This window comes from Octopus bimaculoides, chromosome 7 (assembly GCF_046866305.1).
Source record: "Octopus bimaculoides isolate indiv1 chromosome 7, ASM4686630v1, whole genome shotgun sequence".
NCBI classification, from domain to species: Eukaryota; Metazoa; Mollusca; class Cephalopoda; order Octopoda; family Octopodidae; genus Octopus; species Octopus bimaculoides.
The window spans coordinates 89,249,063-89,274,092 of NC_142934.1; the positions used below are offsets into that span (position 1 = coordinate 89,249,063).

General features: G+C 39.8%; 1 protein-coding gene and 1 non-coding gene across 2 annotated transcripts in view; one reads left to right on the forward strand and one right to left on the reverse strand.

The window, feature by feature from the left end:
* LOC106880976 (uncharacterized) overlaps positions 1-25,030 on the forward strand; it is a 49,778-nt gene that overhangs the window by 21,803 nt on the left and 2,945 nt on the right. The window contains exons 2-4 of the mRNA XM_089355595.1: positions 21,616-21,658; positions 22,963-23,152; positions 24,632-24,924. Of these exons, the coding sequence (XP_089211721.1) occupies positions 21,616-21,658; positions 22,963-23,152; positions 24,632-24,924 (526 nt within the window). The remainder of the gene's footprint in view (positions 1-21,615; positions 21,659-22,962; positions 23,153-24,631; positions 24,925-25,030) is intronic.
* Trnar-ucg (transfer RNA arginine (anticodon UCG)) lies at positions 11,777-11,849 on the reverse strand. Its single transcript has one exon. It is a non-coding gene; the product is annotated as a tRNA-Arg (tRNA).

The window sequence follows — 25,030 nt, forward strand, 5'->3', positions numbered from 1 at the left end:
GTTATAATTAAGCTGGCCAAATCCACAGGGTATCGGCTTCCATATTCAACGATTCATAGTTCGCGTCTCATCAGCAGCAGTGCATCACATTATCCCAATCTGATCGAGGTGGTTCACCTGATTGAAACAGATATGAAAACACGACTGACAATGCAACGTATTTGTCGTAGGAGGCGACGGGGGAGCATCGTAGAAACTCCCTTAGTGTTATGTGTTATGTAAGTACCAATACAGTTAGTCGCCTCTCCCCCGCCTCTCGCTTTCTATCTGGTCTCTTTGTGCTTTCGTCACTGTAGTGTGTGTGTGTGCGCGTGTGCGTGTATGTATGTGTGCCTGTGTGTGAAACGAAGCGATACGTGTGCTAAAGTCACAGATCTCGCCCATATATACTCACTCTTAACACTGATCTAAGCACACAAATTATACACGCCATATATATATATATATATATATATATATATATATATATATATATATATATATATATATATATAGGGTCAGAATTCACAAAAAAAAAATAAAAGACAAAGGCAGGTGGTGTAGACAACAAACAGATGTATTAGTTTAACGCTCGAGAAGTGAAAACATTCTTTAACGTTTCGAGCCTACGCTCTTCCACAGAAAAAAACACAGAAAGAAACAAGGAGAGAAAATAAAGAAGGTGTAGTGACTAGCGATCTATCATATATATATATATATATATATATATATATATATATATAAAGAGAGAGAGAGAGAGACAGATGTATGATGTGTATATATGTGTCTGTGTATGTATGTATATATGTGTGTGTGTATGTATGTATGTATGCATGCGTATGTGTGTGTGCGCGCGTATGTGTGTGTGTGCGTGTGCGCGTGTGTGAGTGTGTGGAGTGCATAAACATTTATATGTAGGAAGGCAGCGACTTGACAGAATCGTTAGCGAGCCAAGTGAAATGCTTTGCGGCATTTCGTCAGTCTTTACGTTTCGAGTTCAAATTTCGCCGAGGTCGACTTTGCCTCTCATCCTTTCGAAGTTGATAAAATAAATACCAGTTGAACACGGGGGGGGGGGACGATATAATCAGCTTATCGCCTTCCCTGGAAACTTGTGGCTTTGTGCGAAATTTGAAACCATTATATTTGTATACACGTATACACACATACATAGACCGACAGACAGACAGACACAGATAGAAAGATAGGTAGATAGATAGATAGATAGATAGATAGATAGATAGATAGATAGATAGATAGATAGATAGATAGATAGACAGAGAGAGAGAGAGAAAGAGATGGAATGAGTTTACGTTGTAATTCCTACCAAGGTTTCATGGAGGTATCCAAGAGGATTTTAACGATCCTCAATGGAGATGAAACTAAGTCAAACGTGACAATCGTGTATAACCTGAGAGAATTTCTATCTGGTATATGGAGGCCCATTAATAACAAGACAGATTTTGGGGTGCTATTTTGGCGTGTGATCTACAACCTAAAGGGCGATTACTCTTGGTTCTTTTTAGTTTAGTTTTCAATTTCTAAAAAGACTTAAAACAATACCTCCGCCTTCGCTAAGGCAGAGGAAACAAAACCATGTTTCATTTATGTCTGAGTAAATGATAATAAGAAACGAAGAATAAACAATACAATAATTAGAATGAGCGCATAGATCACACAAGTTTGGCAGACACGAATTTTGCAACGAAAAACTAATCTTAAGTAATCGTCCTTGAAGTTGTGGATCACAAACGAAAGTAGAACCGATTTTTGTTTATTTATCACTTAAAATGTCTACTTTTGAACGTAGATATTAGCTCTGATCTATAGTTTCGTGCCTTTAAACAGAGAATGGCTTTGTACAATTCACAAATTTTATTTAATCACCTGCAAAATGTTTCCCTTGGGAGTTCACACAGTTCTTATCCCAGCGGCTCTGACATTGCTGGTAACGCCTCTGGAACGCCTTCCCTGGAAGCGACTCAAACCGCTTCCCTTTCAGCGTGGTTTTCCATTTGGGGAAGAGCCAGAAGTCACACGGTGCCAAGTCGGAAGAGTAGGGAACCCGTCGAACAAGTATTGTGTTGTTCTTGACAAGGAAAGCTTGATCATGGGGACTGAATGAGCGGGTGCATTGTCGTGGTGAAGTTGCCACTTTTCGCTCCCCACATATCCGGCTGCTTTAAACGTACAGCAATTTGAAGGTGGCGTGTAACTTCCAGGTAATATTCCTTATTGATTGGCGGCGAGCTGGCAGAAACGTTTGCACGCTGGGCGAAATGCTTAGCGGTATTTTGTCTGCTATTATGTTCTGAGTTCAAATTCCGCCGAGGTCGACTTTGCCTTTCATCTTTTCGGGGTCGATAAATTAAGTACTAGTTACGCACTGGGGTTGATGTAATCGACTTAATCCCTTTGGCTGTCCTTGTTTGTCCCCTCTATGTTTAGCCCCTTGTGGGCAATAAAGAAATAAGAAACGTTAGCACGCCGGGCGAAATGTTTTACAGTATTTCATCTGCTGTTACGTTCTCAGTTCAAATTCCGCCGAAGTCGACTTGGCCTTTCATCCTTTCGGGGTGGATAAATTAAGTACCAGTTGCGTACTGGGGTAGATCTAATCGACTTACCTCTCCCCAAAAATTTCGGGCCTTGTTGATTGTTTTGCCTTGTGGTACGTATTCATGACGGGAGTCAAAGAAACAGTTCAGCGTTACATCTACCCGAAGAGCGCGCATACACGTCTGTACTCCGAGTTTAATATCCAGAAACTGATGCAGCCTACTGGCGTAAAAAATTTTCACGCATGCGCAGGAAGGGTGGTGTCACCGGCTATTCAAAGGATTTTACCCACACTGCATTAGTTTTGGCGGGAAAAGATAAAGTTGAATACTTTTAGAACGCACCTCGTACAGGCATACATACCATTAATAAATAATTTTCTTGGTTTCATGCATAGGTTCTCAAAGTGGGCGCTATCACCCCACCCCCACCCCCGGTGGGCGTTGAGACGGTCCAGGTGGGCGCTGGTGCCTAAGAGGGCGACGGGGGGGAGGTAGAGAAAAAGGAGGTGCTGGAAGGAGGGCAGTGGATTGGAGGACGCTCTAAATTTATTATGATATTATTATAGTATTGAACACAAATTATATAATGTTATATTAAATATCAAATGATTCATAGTTTATATAAATTAGTAAAATATAAAATATTTATGCATAAAAAATAGGGGTGGGTCGCTGAGGGTATTATGTGGCCATGAGGGGGGGCCGTGGCCCAAAATGTTTGAGAACCTCTGGTTTAGTGGCCAAATGTCTCAGTGACAACCTGGAAAAGCTAAGGGTTACAGAAATAGAAATCAACTAGCTAACACACACATTAGAAACACAGTTTGTAAGCGGAACAGTAAAAATATACAAAATTCAAAATGTGACATTGTTTTTATCTAGATTCCAGCGATGGGGTTTTTGTATCTTTGTTTAGAAACCAACTCCTTCTTTATTTCAAATAATTTAAAACAGAACAGAGGAGTGGCTGTGTGGTAAGTAGCTTGCTTATGAACCACATGGTTGCGGGTTCAGTCCCACTGCGTAGCACCTTGGGCAAGTGTCATCTACTGTAACTTCGGGCCGACCAAAGCCTTGTGAGTGGATTTGGTAGATGGAAACTGAAAGAAGCCCGTCTTTATATGTATGTGTGTATATGTTTGTGTGTCTGTGTTTGTCCCCCCACCCCACCCCACCAACATCGCTTGACAACCGATGCTGGTGTGTTTACGTCACCGTAACTTAGCGGTTCGGCAAAAGAAACCGATAGAGTAAGTACTAGGCTTACAAAGAATAAGTCCTGGGTGTCGATTTGCTCGACTAAAGGGCGGTGCTCCAGCATGGCCGCAGTCAAATGACTGAAACAAGTAAAAGAGAGTAAAAGAATATGCACCGAGACACTCTATGGACGTCTTAATACATCTGAAGTGTTTGGACACGATAAGCAATCGTCCGCTTTACTTTTGTAGCATCATCACCAAAGTCTCCGTAGTAGTAGTAGTAGTAGTAGTAGTAGTAGCAGCAGTAGTAGTAGTAGTAGTAGTAGTAGTAGTAGTAGTAGTAGTAGTGGTAGTGGTAGTAGTAGTAGTAGTAGTAGTAGTAGTAGTAGTAGTAGTAGTAGTAGTAGTAGTTGCCGCCTTAATGATCAAGATGGCATTATTTAAAGTCTCGCTTTTTTTGTTTTTAATCCTGCAGAAGCAGCTGTCGTCCTATTGAAATCCTCCAAGGCTTAAGGGCATTTTTAAAAGCAAAATCTCTCTAAAGACATATATATTACGTTGTCTCGGGTTTTACTAAACACTGAGACATTTCATTTTTCACTAACTCGGTCCATCTATGCTAACTTAACCAGTGAAGAAAACTCAATGGGTTAGTTCGACCTGCTAAAACTAGCGACCAATGAAAATAATATGAATGAACTGCAAGAATCTAAAGGATTTGCAAGGCCGCTCTCTTCCAAAACTTTTGTTTTTCCATATGATACCCCATGATGCACATGGACACATTATCAGTGATGTGTTCCTGGGGTCATTATGAGTTTCACGTCCTCCAACATCTAATATCCTCACCTAGGTGATCCAGCCAGAGTCGATCGAGTGCCAGCCTGTATCCAATTAGCAATACTCCCGATATCACTGCCCTTTCAAGGCCTCACGCCTGATTCACATCCACCTTGAGGTGACCTCGGTGCCTCCACAGCCATTTTGGTGGCCTCCTGCCTTCCTGGTGATGCCATATTTGGTTTCACATGGTGTGATTTGCTTTTTTTTTTTTTTTGGCATATAAAAGACATTTCATTTCTTTATATGCGCGCCAACGGTTCTGCCAGCTGGCCGCCATTAATGTAGCAACCTAATAATACAATACAAGGCAAAAGGCGTTGAACTGGCAGGATCGTTGGCACGCCGGACAAAATGCTTAGTAGCATTTCGTCTGTCTTTAGTTTCTGAGTTCGAATTCCGCCTATATCGACTTTACCTTTCATCTTTTCGGTATTGATAGAATAAGTACCAGTTGAACACTGAGGTCGATTTAATCGACTTACCCAACCTCCTCGCCCAGAACTGCTGGTCTTGTGCCAAAATTCGAAATCAATAAAATAAAGCAGAGTAAATTCGAAAGAATAAAAGAAAAAGAAACACACACACACACACACACACACACACACAAATCATGCAGGTTCGTTTTACGTAGACATGTATATATGGATGTGTAGTAAGAAGTTTGCTTCCCAACTGCATGGTTCCGGGTTCACTTCGACTGCGTGGTACCTTGAGCAAGTGTCTTCTACTATTGCGACAGGACGACCAAAGTCTTGTGAGTAAATTTGGTAGACGGAAACTGAAAAAAGCCCGTCGTATAGATAGATAGATAGATAGATAGATAGATAGATAGGCGGACGGGCGGGCGGACGGACGGACGGACGGGCGGGTAGATGGATGGATGGATCTGCGTGTTTTTGTGTTCTGTGTTTGTCCCAACCACCGCTTGACAACCGGTGTTGGTGTGTTTACATCCCATAAATATATATATATATATATATATATATATATATATATATAATTACTGGGGGTCAATTCTCTGGACTAAAAATTCTTCAAAGCGGTGCCCCAGCTTGGCCGCAATTCAATGACTGAAACAAGTAACAGATAAATATCTTTTATCTTTTCAACCTGCATTAAATCGCATCATAATCCACAGAGCTGTCGTCGTCGTCGTCTTTCTCTGCTCTTCACTTTTATTCTATTTTATCTTTGTTCTCTCTCCCTTTCTCCCTCTCTCCATCTCTGTCTCTCTATCTCCTCCTCTTCCTCCTCCTCTTTAATGATTCTTAAACTATGACAGCTGCTTCTGGAGGATTAAAAGAAACAAAGGCTTTAAACAATGGCATCTTGATGATTGCGATGACGAAGGAAGATGATGATGATGATGATGATGATGATGATGGTCGTCGTCGTCGTCGTGGCCGTGGTGGTGGTGACGAGGGTGGGGGTGAAGCAAATGAGGATGATGAAATTATAATGATTATGATTATCACGGCGGCAGCGGCGCCGGTGATGATGATGATGATGGTGATGATGATGATGATGATGATGATGATGATGATGATGATGGTGATGATGATGATGATGATGAGGATGATGATGATGATGGTGATGATGGTGGTGGTGGTGGTGGTATGTCGGAACAGCAAATAGCGCGAAGAAGTCGTGATGGATTAATCAAATCCAACATTATCCATTTTTTGTCTCTTTATTCGCTTTAAAGGGTTTAATCGAGGAAATTGACCCCAGAACTTACTGTTTTAAGTTTGGTACTTATTCTATTATTCTTTTATGCCGAACCGCTAAGTTACGGAGACGTAAACAAACAAACACCGATGTTCAATCAGTGAGGCAAGGGACAAACGCAGACACGAACACACACACACACACAAACACACACACATACACATACACACACACACACACACACATATATATTCTTTTCTTCTTTTGCTTCTTTCAGTCATTTTGACTGTAGCTATGCCGGATCACCGCCTTTAGTCGAACAAATCGTACCCAGGACTTATATATATATATATATATATATCCGGCGCGCTTCTTTCAGTTTCCGTCAACCAAATCCACTCACAGTGCTTTGGTCGGCCAGAGGTTATAGTAGAAGACACTTGCCCAAGGGGCCACGCAGTGGGACTGAACCCGGAACCATGTGGTTGGGAAACAGGCTTCATGACCACAAAGTCATGCCTGCACCCAATGAAGTTTCTGAGCCTTTTTTCTTTATATCTTATTGTTTTGTCGCTATTGTAGTAGTAGTGGTAGTAGTAGTAGTAGTAGTAGTAGTAGTAGTAGTAGTAGTAGTAGTAGTTGAGGCGGTGGTGGTGGTAGTCGTTTCTTGCAGTTGTTATTGCTCTTGTGGTCATGGTGATGGTGGTGGTGGTGGAGGTGGTGGTGGTGGTGGTGGTGGTTGAGGTGGTGGGGGCGTGGTTGAGGCGGTGATGGTAGTAGTCGTTTCTTGCAGTTGCTATTGTGGTGGTGGTGGTGGTCGTCGTCGTCGTCGTCGTCGTGGAGGTGGTAGTGGTGGTGGTGGTGGTGGTGGTGGTGATGGGACGTGGTTACAATGGCTTCCTTATCACATGATTGGTTAATCCTTCCTTGAAACCCTTAGGGCTGCTTTAGTTTCATAAAGTCTGCTCTTTTAGCTCCGGTTACTCTCTAACGTTTTAAGAAAAAGTCAAAATCGCTTTCCTCCTTATTTATTTATTACCTCCGCCTAGGAAGGGAGTTATGTTTTCATTGGCGTTGGTTTGTCCGTCTGTCCCTCTGTCCCTCTGTCTGTCCGTCTGTCCCTCTGTCTGTCCGTCTGTGTGCAAAATAACTCAAAAAGTTGTCAACACCATTTGATGAAACTCGCAGGAAAAGTTGGAAATGACACAAGGAACAGATGATGAAATTTTGGTAGTGATCCGGGAATTTTTATGGATTCTTGAAGGATTTTTCATTTGTCATATACTTTACATGAAGTATTACGTTACGTTCTTTGATTATCTCCCTTGAAAACACGTTTATCGTTTGCACGTAACCTATGGTGGCGTTGCTGGTTCCAAAGTTTATTTTCGTTTCTCTATTAGTAATTTTACTCTTGTATCTATCTTAAAATGAGCTGCTTGGCGGAGGTCTGTGGAGGATGACATGACAAGTCTTGACTATTGGGATCGACTCAAAAAGCTCAGGCTTTGCTCCCTTCGCCGCTGTGAGCTTTATATCATCTGTATGATGTGGGAAATATTCCATCAACATTGCCCATCTTTAAAATTTGTCCGAGGCTAGGCCCCCGTGCCATCCGTCCACTACAGAAATGTTCCTGTCGTATCACAACACTATGACAGAACTATTTCACCTCAATTGGCCCTGCTCTCTTCAACATCGTGCCAGACACACATAAAGGAGGAAAGTGACTTCACGGCATTCAAACGATCCCTAGATGATTACCCCCCAATAAATACCAGATAAACCACCCACACCCAGATATGTCTCTGAAAACAATAACCCTCTGCTTGAATGGGCTATGGTTCCCCAGAGCTAACTGTGTATCTCTTCCAGGTGGTGCTATTTAATTAGACATGGCCCGAGTCAACTTCGGCCGAAACTCATCTAAGTAATCCAATCTATACTGTAACCTTTTAATCAAAGCATGACAACGTGGGTAGAGGCTGATATCTTAACATTTCTGATGGTCTTAAGTATAAAAAAAAAATTATTAAAGGTTTATATAGAACTACATTGAGAGTATGTCTATAAGCTATTGTGTTTAAACCTGGTTTCTATCCTCGAACTGTTCTGTTTTGTTGATGCAATTTTTTTTTTTTTAATAAAGCATTCTGAAATTAGAAAAACCAAAAAAATCTGCAACAATCTCTGTTCCATGAGTATCGGATAATGGATTTTCAACTGTGTAAAGAAACTGATTGTGGTGATCGTAGTTCTGACGGTGATTGTGGTGAAAGCAGAGACAGTGCTGATGATGACGATGGTCGAGATAAATATGGGAGGAGGATAAAATAGTTTCGGTGGTTATAATGGTGTCAGGAGCGGTGTGATGTGTGATGCTGAGGTGATAGTGGTAATAGTGGTGTTGATGATAGTGTTAGTTGTGTGATGGTGGTAGTGCAGTAGCTATACTGGTTGTGGTGGTGAAAGTGACTGTCAAGGTAACCGTCATGATAACGTTGATGGCGGTGTATGTGGTTCAAGTGGAAGCAATGAGAATACTGTCGATGATGTTGGTGGTTGTGGTGGTGGTGATAGTGGTAGGATAGTTGTGGTGGTGATTGTGATATGGCAGTAGTGGTGGTGGTGGTCGTCGTCGTCGTCGTAGTGATGCTCCCGCTGGTTTGGCGGAGGTCTGCTCTCTGCGAGTGCTTTTCTAGTTAGGAAATGTCTCCACCACCACCATCACTGCCGTCCCAGCCACCGCCACCACCATCTTGTAAATTGAGGCCGGTAGAGTTAAGGAACTTGTCTTAGAGTCAGAAAAAAAACGAATAAACAGGTGGGGATCGAACTCACAACCCTGTAGAACAGGCTTGCGAGAATAGCCTTAGCTACAAGCACCGGATTCCACACTGTCTTTCTTTTCTCTTTTATTTATCAGTCATGACTGCGGTCATGCTGGAGCATCGCCTTGAATCTTAAGCCCAATGGATTGACCCCCAGTACTAAGTTTTTTCAGCCTGCTACTTATTTTATCGGCAGCTTTTGCCGAACCGCAACGCTACAGGGATGCAGACACACCAACACCGGCCGTCAAGTGGTGGTGGAGGGCCAAACACAAAGACAAACACATAAATATATACATATACATCTCATCTTTTTCACCCACTCATTCCTGGAAGGCTCGTGGGGTCAGAGTCCCCAAGCACTCTTTCCATCGGGTCCTTTCAGAAGCAGCCGGCTCCAGGTGATCCGACTGGGTCCCCAAGCGAGATCAACCGAGCACATTTTGCTCGTGGTGAACTTCTGGGCCTCCTCTCAGTTGATTTTGCTTGTAAAACCAGTCCAACGATTCTTTTCTGAGACATTCTTACTTAGAGCCGGATTAAGACCCATCGAGCCCCTAAACACGTAAAAGGTTTTGGTAACCCCATATGTATATGTAATTCAAAATATAAACAATAAGAGCACTCAGAGAGCGCAAACCTCCGCCAAGGTGACACCAACGTTCTCTCAACGATTGGCCAGAGATGGTTTTTAAAATGAGAATATCTGAAATAAGCTCGGCTGCTCTCACAAACGAGAATACTAAAAATAAACCCGACCGCTCTCAAAAATTTAATTTAAAAAAAAAACGAAAAACAATCCAGAATCCTCGTCCGGTACCGTATCGATCCCAAAATCTAATCAGTTCGTACCAGTCACGAGGCCAAACATCCCTGAAAGTTTCATCCGAATCCACCCAGCGGTTCTTGAGATATCTTGTCTATGGACAAACAAACAGAGCCACGACTGATAACAATACCTCCGCCTTCGCTAAGGCGGAGGTAATTATAAATCATAAAATAAATTCTTATTTTTCAAAATGGAACAAAGATAACAATAAGAAAGAAAATAATATTTATTTTTATATACGTCCACTTTATTTATATTTGAAAAGTCTTCTCTTGCTTGTCTTAAATTGCACAGATTTTGATCAGATCCTCAAAATTAATCTTACGTAACACATCTTAATAGAGATAAGGCATTCCGGGTGTTATTTCAGCAAGGGATCTTTTTTAAAACGGGGGCCACATTTTTCATTAACGAAACACTTTGAAACTTGGAACACTGGTAGAATGTGTCATATAAAACATCTTTTTCTCTTAGTCTTCTTAAAAAAAAAAGAAATCCCTAAGTTATTCCATGTTAAAGTTGTCGTATTTCTGTAATGTCAACCAATCACTGACGTCCATTCAGCCGATATACATTAAGTGCCGACTACATAAACAAACGATTCTGAAACAATTCTATCGGTGATAGGGTTAGGTTTAGGGTTAGGGTTAGGGTTAGGGTAAAACAGCAAATTTAAAAAGAAAAAAGCAAATAAAACGAAGAAAAAAAAAGAAAATGAAAAAAGCAAATAAAACGAAGCTATGGCTTAATCAGCCAAAGGAGTAAATATAAACAACTGAATACTTGTCAGTGATTGGTTGAAATTATCGAAATAAGACAATTTTTTACATGAAATAAATTCGAATACAAAAATATTTTTCTGTTCTATAACACAAAATAGATAAGTATACGAAGTTTGAAAGTCTTTCGGTACCAAAAACACTACGTAAAACATTAATGAAAAATGTGGCCCCCGTTTTAAAAAAGATCCTCAGCAAGTTTAAAGCGATTTCTTTCGTGCTGTAATCTATTTACCTTTCCTGTTGTGCCCACCTCCTTTGATACTCTAAGCATGTTTCTGTTTGTTGAGGGTTTTTTTTTACTTCTCAATTTGGAGAAGTAGCGGCTCTACCTGATGGGCCTCTCTGAGCTCCGAGCTACGCCCTCTGGCGAACGACATTACTCGACAAGCGGTGAGGGCAAACACAAATACAAAAACATACCAACACATACATATACGACGGGTTTCCACACAACTTCCGCCAACCAAATTCGTTCACAAGGCAGTGGCCAGCCCAAGGTGCTGCGCTGTGGAACGGAACCCGAAATCAAATGGTTAAAAAGCGATTTTCTTAACCACACAGCCAAACTTGTGCCTATATAAAATTTAAAGAAAAACAATAGACGCAGACGTGGCTGTGTGATAAGAAGTTCGTTCCCCAATCACATGATCCCAGGTTCAGTCCTGCTGTGTGGCACGTTGGGCAAGTGTCTTCTACTATAGCTTCGGGTCAGCTAAAGACTCCTGAATAGATTTGGCAGACGGAAACTGAAAGAAGCCCGTCGTGTATATATATATATATATATATATATATATATATATATATATATATATATATATATATATATATATATATATATATATACCTGTGTATGTGTGTGTGTGTATGACTGTCACCCCCACTACCACTTGACAACTGGTATTGCTATGTTGGTATGTTTACAAGCCGTAACTAGAGGTTCGGCAAAAGTTACTGATAGAGGAAATACCAGGATTTTTTTAAATTTTTTTTTAAAGGTACTGGATTCGATTCAATTGACTAAAAATGATGGTTCAAGGTACTGCCCAAGTATAGCCGCAGTCTAATGACTGAAATAAAATGTTTACGACCACGACGAGACTCGAACTCGCAATCTTCTGATTCGAAGTCAGACGCCTTATCCATTAGGCCACGCGGCCAGTCGAACGATTCGCTCATTTTATTTGATTTAGCACAAACGAAATGTCCTCATAGTGAAATAAGAGATTCTTCGCAGTGAAAATAAATTTCAGCGTATGCGTTAAGAATCAACTGTTTTCATTGAAAACTGAAGAGAATAGACATATGTGATGATCTATAGCGACATTTATTTTTTTTTAGTTACTGGTAAATGGGGTGAATTAGGTGGGGATTATGATATTTTGAAGTAGCTTTTACCAGGAGTCGAAATCATAAGGGTTGTTAAGATAACGGGGTAACGCCGCTAGCAGGATCGGCAGGAAGGAAGATGAGAAAAAATAAAATAAAACAGGTTAAGATACAATGAAGTGGTGGGAGGAATGAAAGAAAAGAAAATAATGTAAAACAATATACAGGTGGTAGAGTACAAAATTTAATTTTCTCTGCTAAACTCCGGCCTTGTTACCTGAGATACACCAATACATTATCCACGGTTGTTAAGGACTTGATTTTATAGAAAACTTTCAAAGCTTTACTCGTGTTCATAGTTTAGTTTTATTTAAAGGGTTGTCAGATTAAATTCGATTTTTTCCCCTCAATTATTTTAATCTTTTCCAGGCGCAGGAGTGGCTGTGTGGTAAGTAGCTTGCTTACCAACCACATGGTTCTGGGTTCAGTCCCACTGTGTGAGACCTTGGGCGAGTATCTTGTGAGTGGATTTGGTAGACGGAAACTGAAAGAAGCCTGTTGTATATATGTATATATGTATATATATATATGTGTGTGTGTTTGTGTGTCTGTGTTTGTCTCCCCAACATCGCTTGACAACCGATGGTGGTGTGTTTACGTCCCCGTAACTTAGTGGTTCGGCAAAAGAGACCGATAGAATAAGTACTAGGCTTACAAAGAATAAGTATTGGGGTCAATTTGCTCGACTAAAGGCAGTGCCCCAGCATGGCCGCAGTCAAATGACTGAAACAAGTAAAAGAGTAAAAGAGAATGTAATTTGAGGTAACACGAAAAACATTTTTTAGCATAGCGCAACAGTGGATCTCGAAGCACACACATAAAGCTATAAATCAAGGGTCCTCGACCATTTTTTTTTTATCTATGGACCCCTTTCATTACTATTTTATCCTGGTGGAGCCCCATAGCCATTTGATGCTTAAAAAATAGTTTTATAGAAAGGTCTTTCAAAATTCCTATTTTGTTTTTCACACATTCCCTGTGTAGAGAAAGAAACCCAGCTGTTTCTTGCAATGCATACCAAAGCAATATTTTTTAAGAGTCCTTAAAATACTATTGCGGATCCCCAATTTACTCTTTTATTATGTTAACACCCCTACTCCCCCACTAAAAAATCTTATATGGGCCCTCAGGGGCCGTATGGAAGCCGTTTGAACCACTGCTATAAATAATAGCAGGGAAATATCGGGTTGAAAAACCTTTTTTGTATAGAAAAAATCGATGGCTTCCCGTGGGCACATCTTCAACTTTTACTGTCATTTTTATCGTGGTAGATAGAATACTGGATCTCGAAGCATACAGCTATAAATAGTAGAATATAAATGCTTGATTGAAAAACCTTTATGGATAGGAAAAAATTGAAGGCTGCCCGTTTGAACTCCAATCCACATTTTCGATTTTTTTTTCTCTCCAAAAAGGTTCTTGAACTCCATATTTTTCACGCTGTTATCTATAGCTTGAAATGTGCTTTTCTAGTTAGGAAACGTCTCCACCACCACCACCACCACTGCCATCCCAGCCGCCGCCACCACCATCTTGTAAATTGAGGCCGGTAGAGTCAAAGATCTTGTCTTAGGGACAGAAAAAAAAAACCCCTGTAGAACAGGCTTGCGAGAATAGCCTTAGCTACAAGCACCGGATTCCACACTGTCTTTCTTTTGTCTTTTATTTATCAGTCATTATTTCACGTTCTCTCGAAAGTTTATAAAATGTTTATTTTATTAGGTGGAGTTCGGTTTATCTTTCGTTTATCGTTTTGGAAATTTAGATAAATTTTTTAAATTTCTTACGAAAAATAAGTATTAAAATAATTAAAACGGGGGAGAAAACGAATTTGGACGAATTTCTCTGACAACTCCAATATATTAGGCAAGCTGAAGGCCACTGTGTAGTAACTTGACCTGCTAGAAATTACAGCTAAAACTCAAACTACACCATAACTTTTATTTAAATTCTTTTTTTTAATGGAAAATCATTTGAATAAATGCAATCCTGGATGCTTCGGTGTCCGAGAGAGAGAGGAGGAGTGGAGACAAGATCTGAGGTGGGAGAGAGACTGTATAGTCATGGCTCGGGTGCCTTCTTTGGTGGTGGGTCTTCTAGGTCACGATTGATTTGGAACCTAAGCAACGACTAATGGACTTTCGCTGTCCTCTTTCTTCTACTCCCTTCGAAATGTTTAAATAAAAATAATAAAAGCAGAAAGAAGTCAATGCAGCCTTGCCTGTCCCTTTCCCTCTTTGCCCTCCTCCCCCGTCACCAACGCAACATACAGCTACAATGTCATCATCACTATTATCATCAACACCAGCGACACAGCAAAACTTTATAGTCTTTCTCCTCCCACCACCACCACCATTACTTTCCTTTCGCCTCTTTCTCAACGTCGTCGGCATACTCATACACACACGCATATACAAAGGCGCACACGTACACATGAGAGCACGCACACACGCATATACACAGGCGCACACACGTACACATAAGCTCATGCACACACAATAAGCTTTCTTCCTCACTTTGTCTCTTTTTCCCTCGCCTCTTTCTTCCACTCAATAACTTTACTACCAACCCCACCGCCACCTCTTCCCCCATACACAAACGTCTCTGGCATACACATACGCACTCACACACACAGATACATACACACACATACGCGCGTGCGCACTCCCGCAAACCAGTTATTACCCCTTCCTCTCATACTTACTCTCTGGTGACACTACGTCAACACCACTACTACTACTACTACTACTACTATTATAACGACCCAATGAAGGAGTCTTATGTGGTCGCGCGAAATGCTAGAAACAGCAGTAAATTGTCTTAGATCACATTAATCGTCATAAAAGAGGAAAGGATAGATTAGACAATATAATCTTTGATACTCTTTAGAAAGACATGATGATAACAGATAAAATACGTTGCTTGATTAAGAAATATGTTGCTTAAGATTAAGAGGTTCGAATTCCAAGTTTTCAGGGTTCTTTAGTTTTTTAGTTTTTTTTTTCTTTTCTGGAGCCCCAAGACTCATTTCGGCCAGTTACTCGTTTTCCAAGGCTTATACGTGACCGAGATCGTAACATACCTCGAGAAAGGGACACTGGTCCGTTGCAGGATTCAAAGCCAGCAATTTTCAGAGGAATGGACAGGTCGATTACATCGGCTCCAGTACTTGATTAGAACTCTTGTCTATCGACTCCGAAAGGATTAAAGACAAAAGCGACTGCGGCGGGATTTGAACTCAGAACGTAAAGAGTTGGAAGAAACATTTTGTCCGATGTGTTAACGATTCTGTCAATTCGCTGCCCAAGTAGAGAGAAGAAATTAAATATGGATTCAGTTCTAGTTGACAATTTACTTAGAAGTGCTGGATCTTGTTAAATTTCTTCCAACCAGTTTTAATGTTTAAAATTTTCAAAAATTATTAAAATTTTTTTTTATGGAAGTTTGCCTGCCGATTCGCATTCTTTCTTTCTCTTTTTTTTATTCTAGAAATTAATAATCTCTAAAATAATAAAATAATTAAGTTGCATCGTTGTAGAAAAGTTATCTGGTGGAAATTAATACTTCAAGTAGTTGGAAGAATTTTAACAAGATCTGAATCGTTTATTTTATTAACCTGAGTGAATGAAAAGAAAGAAAAAGAAGGTACACTCGGCTCTTGTGCGATTTGAACTCAGACACACGTAACTTAAAATGAGTCTCATGTCTCTCTGATTCTACAATAAGCTTTCCTTCGTCACTTTTCTTATCCTCTTCCTTCCATTCCATAAGTTTACCACAACCACCACCACCACCAGTCAGCTGACCTTACTTCACCTCTTACACATCTTTCCCTCACTCCGCCCCTCTATCTTTCCTCTTCTCCCTTTCCTCTTTCCTTCCTTTCTTTCTTTCTTTCCTTTTCTTCTTCCTCCTCCTCCACCAATGTCGACCATCTTTCCTTCACTTTCTTCTTCACCGTGGATAAACGTCATCTGTCTCAATCTCTTTCTCTTTCTCTTCTCCTTTTCCACTTTCTTCCTCTTCCTCATCCTTTTCCTCTTTCTCTTCCCTCCTCCTCCTCCTTCAATAGTTAAACACGGACTTTTTCCATTCCAAAACATTAAAAAAACAAAACAGCATCACCATCGCCACCACCGTCGCCATTAATACTGTCACTACCTCCAGTCCCCACCACCACCATTATCATTACTACTAACACTGCCACCACTACCATCACCACCACAATCCAACACAACCACCACCACCACCACCAAAGTGACAGTCAGCCAACAGTTTTATTAACAGTAAACCCCACTCTCTCTTATCTTTCCATCTATCATATCAACCCCTCTCTCTTTCTCACCTTTCCTCCTCCTTCTTCCCCTCACTGGTTAAGTAGCACTGATATATATATATATATACTCCCCTTCCCTATCGTCTCATATCTATCTGCCTCTCTCTTTTCCTCTCCTTCGCCGATACCCCCACCACATCTCTCAAATAGTGTCGTCTGCTTTTATCCCACTCTCTCTCTTTCTGGCATTCTGTCTCTTTTTCCCTCCATCTCTCTTATCTACCAATCTATTCTCTTTCTTTTCTTTTTCGCTTTTTATCCTCCTCCTCTTCCTTCTCCTCGGTTGATAAACAACGATACACTCCCTCCTATCCTAGTGTGACAACACTATACTCCACCATCCCCGCTTCTCCTCTTTCACTCCATCTTCTACTCTGTCCTTCTCTTTCTCTTTCACTCTATCTTCCCCTTTCCATCTAACTCTCTTATCTACCTGTCCCTTTCTTGCTTTTTTATTCTCCTCTTCCTTCTCCTCACTGGATAAGCAGCAGTAACATATCCTCCACCTTTATCCTATAGCGTTCCTGTTACTCTTTCTCTCTTTTTCTTACTCCTTCCACCTATCATCTTTCTATCTGTCACTTTCTCGCCTTCACCCTTCACTCCTATCATACAGTTGTTCCTTTTACTCTTCTCTTTCTTTCTCTTCCTTTATTTTCTCACCTTTATCCTCCCCGTTCCTTCTCATTAGGTAAACACTAAGGTTACATATAACGCTGCCTGCTTTAACCCTTCTCTCTCTGTCTCTCTTCCTCTCTTTCCCTCTATCACTTTCTCGCTTTTATCCTCCCCTTCCTCCTCAGTAAACGATAATGATACCCTCCCCCTCTTCTATCATATAATATTGCTCGCTTTAACCCCCTCTCACTCTAACTCTGATTTTCCTCCTCCCCCTTCCTTTTTATCATCTATCTGTCATTCATTTCCTCCCCTTTATCCTCAGTAGATAAACAGCAGCGAGCACCCCCCCTTTCCTTGTCATATGGGCAACAACAACAACGTTACCATCACAACCATTTAAACCCTGCCATTGTGTTGCTGGTTCTTTCCCCTTTCAGCTGGAAATGGCAGGTGACAACCTCCGCTTTTTTGTTTGTTTTTGCGTTTTTATTTTAGTAGGTTTTCTTCAGTTTTTTTTATTATTATTTTTTTTATAACCACGGCCCATTCTAAACAATAGCAGCCTCTATATAAATTTCATTTGTCCCTACAACGTCTGAAAAGTCATAACGAAAAGTTGTGTTTGTATATAGCAATCAAGTTTTATATAACGACATACACTTACTGACATATATACACACACATACATACATACATATATATATATATATATATATATATATATATATATATATATATATACACACACATAAAACAAGCATTATTACCAATAGCAGTGAAACAATCTGCTTTTGTTTTTAAGAGAAAGCCCTCACCACCGTCACCAACCACTACCACAACGTCCGTCAGATTTTGAAAGGAGAATGGAATGTTTAGGACTTTAGAGGCTTTTTATCAGTGTAGATGAAATAAAAGGGTTAAAGTGCCAAATTATAACTAGTTGATTAGCAATAAAGATTATTTTCTCCCTTCTTTTAAAGCAAGATTAGTTTTAATACATGACAAAGACGTTCTTTGGTTTAATTTCGGACCTAGAAAATTTTGAAAATATAAAAGAAGTTGCTTGGTTCTTTTACACTTTGTGAAGTTATGAATTTACTTGATAAGTTACTAAGAAACAAAAGTTCCCGGTGGAGAGAGAGAGCAGTAAATTGTAATTATGATGAAATAGAAGTGATGATCATGATTGGAACACTTAAAAATTTTTTTACAACAGATGGGTATTTAGAAAAACAGATTACCAGATTGCATATTGCCTGATGGTTTGTTTAAAACATCCAACATTTTTGAACCACCGTTTGAAACAGAATTCTTTTAAGAAGTCAATTTCAAAAATTAAATTTCATCAACTCAGTTGTAATTTTAACCCTAAATTCTAAACCTAACATTAAGCCCTAATCCTAACCCAAAGCCCTAACCCTAAATTTTAATACTAATCCCTAAACCCATTATCTTAAAATCACTCCACCAGCATTGATTTCTTTGCAATTTTTGGAAAAATGAACATTATTGAATGCAAAGAGATCAACCACTTTATTTTGAAAATGTTTAATTCAGAGCTTCAATCCTGTTATGTACCAGAATAATAGGGATTTTCTGACAGAGTTGTAGAACCACAGATTTGCTGCAGAGGAAAGTGAAATGGTCTTCAATTTAATTGAATTTCAATGTATTTCTGGTAATAATTTTATCAACTCCCTTCCCCATGAGAGCCCAGGTTTACTTAATTTGTATAGGGGCCTTATGATTTGTTAAGAGTTCACTTGTTTTGTGTAGGGTTCACTTGTATTGTGTAGGGCTCTCTCCTTTTGTGTAGGGTTCACTTGTTTTCAGTAGAGCTCCTTTGTTTTGCACAGGGTCCACTTGTTTTGTATAGGAAGCTCTTTTGTTCAGGAGCAACTGTTTTGTGTAGGGTCCATGTCTTTTGTGAGGTCTCCTTATTTTATGAAGGGTCCACTTCATTTATGTTGAGGGTCACTTTTTCTGTGTAGGGTCCACTTCTTGTGTATAGGGGCCTCAAGTCCTTTGTCGGATTCACATATTTTGCATAGGATCCACCTGTTTTCTGTAGGGTTCCCTTTTTTGTACAGAGTCTACTTGCTTTGAGTAGGGCTCTCTTTTTTTCTGTAGGGTCCATATCTTTTCTATATGCTTACTTCTCTTATGTAGGGTTCACTTCTTTTGTGTAAGGGCCACAAGTTCTATTTTATGTAAGGTTCACTTGTTTTCTGTAGGATTCACTTGTTATTTTATAAGACCCGGTTGTTTTGCAAAGGGTTCACTTCTTTCATAAAAGTCTACATATTTTGTGTAGGGTCCACCTTTTTGTGTTGGTACACTTGTTCTCTGTAGGTTCACTTGATTTGTATTGAGACTACTTGTTTTGTGTAGGGTTTACTTGACTTATGTAGGTTCACTTGTTTTGTATAGGGTCCACTTGTTTTGGATATGGTTCATCATTTTCTTCGGTGTTCACTTGTTTTGTGTAGGGTCATCTTATTTTATCTAGGTCTCATTTGCTTTGTGGAGGACTCCCTTGTTTTGGGTAAGATTTGCTTCCTTTGTGTCGCACCATTTGTCTTGTGTGGGGAACACTTGTTTTGCGTAGGTCTGCTTATTTTGCACTGGGCCCACTTTTCTTGAGCAGATCCATTTTTTTGTGTCAGGTCCTCTTGTTTTGTTTACAGTTCACATCTTTTATGAAAGGGCCATGTGTTTTCTGTTCTTTTTTTTTTTTACAGGGGTGGGTTTACACTGTTTTTAAGGTAAACTCGTTTTATAAGGATTCACTTTTGTGCCAGAACCTCTTGTCTTGTGTGGCATCTATTTTGTGTAGGAGCCATGTTTTTACTTTGTGCAGGGTCCACTTGTTTTGTTTAGGGTTCACTTGTTTTGTGCATGGTTCATTTGTTTTGAGCAGAAGCCACTGTTTTGTGTAGGAGGCCCTTGTTTTGCATAAAGTTTATTTATTTTGTATTGGAGCCACTTATTTTGTTTAGGGTCTGCTTGTTTTGTTTAGGGTTCACTTGTTTTGTATAGGGTCCTCTTGTTTTGTGAAGAATTTATTGTTATGTATACGGTCTAAATTTTTGTGTAAGGTTCACTTGTTTTTCGTAGGGTCCACTTGTTTTATTGCTCTGACCAGAATGTTACTGTAATTAATGCATCATGTAATCTTTCATTGGAGTCTCTCGTTATTAGTCTGGTGCCCCAAATGTATTTCCTGCAGTTTACCATCATAGGAAACATTGTTGATGATGATATGTGTGGGTGTGTATACTTGTGTGTGCATATATGTGTGTGTGTGTGTGTGTGTGTGTGTGTAGCTGGAATATTTAGCAGCCCCAAAATATCAAGGAATCAAAATCGAATTCCTAAATTTCCATCCCATCAGAAAATCTGACCACACAAACATGTGTTAAACAGGATGTTATTAGCAAGTTGTTTTTTTCACTCCCCTTTTTTACTTGAACAGATATAAACTATAAATAAAAAATTTTTTACCTCCAGCAGGTAGTGAATCCTGATTGTCATATATATATATAATATATATATGAGTCTATTAATGTAAACAAACAAATATTTGTTTTTTTATTAGGAGTGTCAGAATGTGTATTGTACAATAACAATTAAGATGATATTTTTCTGACGCTTCTAATTTTCATCATCATCATCGTCGTCATCGTTTAACGTCCACTTTCCATGCTGGCATGGGTTGGATGGTTTAACTGAGGACTGGCAAGCCAGAAGGCTGCACCAGGCTCCAATCTGATCTGGCAAAGTTTCTACAGCTGGATGCCCTTCCTAATGCCAACCACTCCGAGAATGTAGTGGATGCTTTTACATGCCACTGGCACAAAGGCCAGTCAAGCAGTTCTGGCAACAACCATGCTGAAAAGGTGTTTTTTACATGCTACCTGCACAGGAGCCAGTCCAGCGGCACTGGCAACAACCATATAAACAGATATTTATTTGTTTACATTTATACACACATGGTTCTTCTATAAAGCTAAAATATTTAGCATGTAATCCAGCGGATGAATTTGTCAGTGGGCAGATTAGCTTAATAAAGCATTCATCTGGAGTATTAAGGGATATGGGTTCAAGTCCCATGGCTGGTTGTTAATAAATTTTTCTGCCTTGTAAGGGTAATTTACCTAGTATTTTTACTGTTCTAACTCTGCATACAAAAACTATCATCTTCTTATTTGTATAATACAATATATTTATATATATATATATATATATATGCACACATACATACATTTATTTACGCACACACATACACACACACACATATATAAATATATATATATATATAAAACCCATGCCAACATGGAAAACAATGTTAAACGATGATGATGATATATATATTATATATTTCGTATGTGTATTTCGTGTGCAAGATTCTTGATGTGGATACGTGTGTTGAAAGAAATACAATTATTACCAGCATAATGCCTCTCCCAAGGTTTAATTGTATATATTATATATATATGCATATATTTTGTTAATTCTGTAATTAAAACTTTCCGAATTCTATTCAGCTGTTTAATTCTGTTTTCCATGTAATTTTTCAGAGAGAACTTCCCATACTTTAAGAATGCACCAGGTGGATGGAAGGTAAATTAAAATTCTTCAATTAATTTTCTCATAATATCTGACCAAACCCGTTCAGTTACTATACTTTTCATGTCCAAGCACATTAGACACATCGCAAATTCACCAGCACACATCTTTTTTAAAAAATAAGTTTTTAACACATTTAACTTCTGCTTTCCATGCTAGCATGGGTTGGACGATTTGACTGAGTACTGGGGAACCAGATGGCTACACCAGGCTCCAATCTGATTTGGCAGAGTTTCTACAGCTGGATGCCCTTCCTAACGCCAACCATTCAGAGAATGTAGTGGGTGTTTTTTACGTGCCACCTGCACAGGAGTCAGTCCAGTGGCACTGGCAACAACCTTGCTCGAATGTCTATTCACATGCCACCGGTACAAGTGCCAGTAAGGTGATGCCGGTAATGATCATGCTCAAATGGTGCTATTTACGTGCCACTGGCACAGAAGCCAGACAGCTGCTCTGGCAACGATCACGCTCAGACAGTGCTCTTAGCACTCCACTGATACAGGTGCCATCACGATTTTGCTTTCACTTGCCCCAACAGGTCTTCGCAAGCCGAGTTTAGTGTCCAATGAAGGAGAGGTTGGCATGGGTGCCAATCATCGAATTTGGTTCGATTTCGATTTCACTTGCCTCAACAGGTCTTCGGAAGCGGAGTTTAGTGTCCAATGAAGGAAAGGTACACATAAGTGGGCTGGCTACACCCCTGGCAAAGGCCTCAGATTATGGTCTTACTTGGCTTGTCGGGTCTTCTCACGCACAGCATATTTCGAAAGGTCTCCGTCACAAGTCTTTGCCTCGGTGAGGCCTTATTATTATTATTACTATTTATTCAAGGCACTATCATAACCCCAAAATTGAACTCACAATCTTGGGGTTATGGTAACAACGAACAAGATGAGAACACATAATATCCGGCCAATGTAAATAATGTACAGAATTCCCCATCTGTGAAATATAGAACAGTATTTGTATGAGGGGGGTGCTGAAAAGTTCCTGGCTTTAGAGGTATCACGAAAAGCCTGAGTGGAGGCCCAACCTTCCAAGTTCTTTTACAGGGCTTAGAAAAACTGAAGGACTGCTAAAAGGGCTGCTACAGTGTGTGAATCTGAGAGGGGAATATGTTGAATGAAATCCTAATTAACTGATCCTCCTGTATTTTCTTTTACCCAAAACCAGGAACTTATCACCAGCTCCTCGTAAATTTATGTAAATCCCTGCTTAGCTCTGTCCCCACCATATTCATACTTTGTACAGTGATGACAGATATTTTAATATAATTTGTATATTTTTAATTTCAGAATTCTGTTAGGCATAATCTGTCTTTGAATAAATGCTTTGAAAAAGTCGAAAATCCCAAATTCAGTGGATCTTCTCGTAAAGGTTGTCTCTGGGCACTTAATCCAGCCAAAATATCCAAAATGGAAGAAGAAATTGCTAAATGGGAGAAAAAAGATCCTCAAGGAATCCGAAACAGCATGGCAAATCCAGGTAATGTCTTGTACTGGATTCTTTGGTCTTTTTTTCTTTTACTTGTTTTAGTTGTTAGACTGCGGCCATGCTGAGGCATCACCTCGAAGAATTTTTTAGCCAAATGAATCGATCCCAGTCCTGTCTTTTTTTTTTTTTAAACATGGTACTTATTCTATTTGTCTCTTTTTGCTGAACTGGTAGGTTATGAGGATGTAAACAACCCAACACCAGTTGTCAAGTAGTGGTGGGAGACAAACACAGAACAAAGACAAACACACACACACACACACACATATATATATATATATATATATATATATATATATATACACACACATGCAATGGGCTTCTTATAGTTTCTGTCTACCAAGGCTTTGGTCTGTCTAAGACTATAAGTAGAAGACACTCACCCAAAGTGCCATGCAGTGGTACTGAACCTAGAACCATGTGGTTGGGAAGTAAACTTCTTACCACACACTCACACTTGTGTCTTGTATTATCATTGTTTAAAAAACAGTAATTAATCAAAAAAAAGATTGCAAACAACAGTAGTGTAGAGGGGAGGGGGGATTCCAAGGGGAAAAAAAGGGTTCTGTCCAGGTGCTGCTTTAATGGGAGCAATACTGTGCAGAGCCCTATCAGATGGGCCCTAAATGTTCAGGGGTCATTCCCTTAATCCATTATCATATTTAACATCACCACCAGGACCAGCTCAAGGAGGCACCCAGGGAACCATGTGCTAGGGGGTACCAAAAAGGGCGTGACAAAATTTAAGGAAATTTCCACAACTGTCAGCTTGTACTCACCGAAGTTCAGCTTGCCCGGGGGCACCAGCAACCCTAGGGCCGGCCATGATCACCATCAAGCTCTTTCGGTACATTTAGTTGAGTTCCATCAGATGCAGGTATTTATAAAATGATTTCAAATCAAAGAATAAATCCATTATATTATATTTGGTAGAATTAACTGCCGAATATTACTCTTTTACTTGTTTCAGTCATTTGACTGTGGCCATGCTGGAGCACCGCCTTTAGTCGAGTAAATCGACCCCAGGACTTATTCTTTGTAAGCCTAGTACTTATTTAATCAGTTCTCTTTTGCCGAACTGCTAAGTTACAAGGACGTAAACACACCAGCATCGATTTTCAAGCGATGTTCGGGGGACAAACACAGACACTCAAACATATACACGCACATACATATATATATATACATATATATATATATATATACGATGGGCTTCTTTCAGTTTCCGACTACCAAATCTACTCATAAGGCTTTGGTTGGCCCGAGGCTATAGTAGAAGACACTTGCCCAAGGTGCCACGCAGTGGGACTGAACTCGGAACCATGTGGTTGGTGAGCAAGCTCCTTACCAAACAGCCGCTCCAGCCAAATATTATGTAAAACATTAAAAATAAAATTTGACTTTGTTCAATTTCTTTGTATCTTTCTTTCCACATCCATTTTTTTTTTGGGGTTTGTTTGTCTTTTTCAGAACGTTTGGAATTGATTATCCAGGGACGAGTAGACTCACCTCAGATGCAGATTTCACCGAATCTACCCAACATCATCAACATCCGACAGACAGCAAATGTGCACCCAGAGCAACCCAATATATTATCAGGAGGCCCTAATCAGTATCATATCCAGTCCCCTTTTCTACCAGACAGTCCGACCCCACAACATGTCGAGATTCTAGAACAAAACAACAGCAGCTTATTAAAGGAAGTCGGTGCTGTGGACACAACTCTTTCTTTAGACCCAACAATGTCAGAAATGAACCTAAAGGTAACCCCTCCACCACACACATCTAGTGTACCTTTAAAATCTTAATATCCTTTGTACTCTGTGTAAATGTTTGTGAATTGAAGTGCCAATACACGAAATTCTTGGC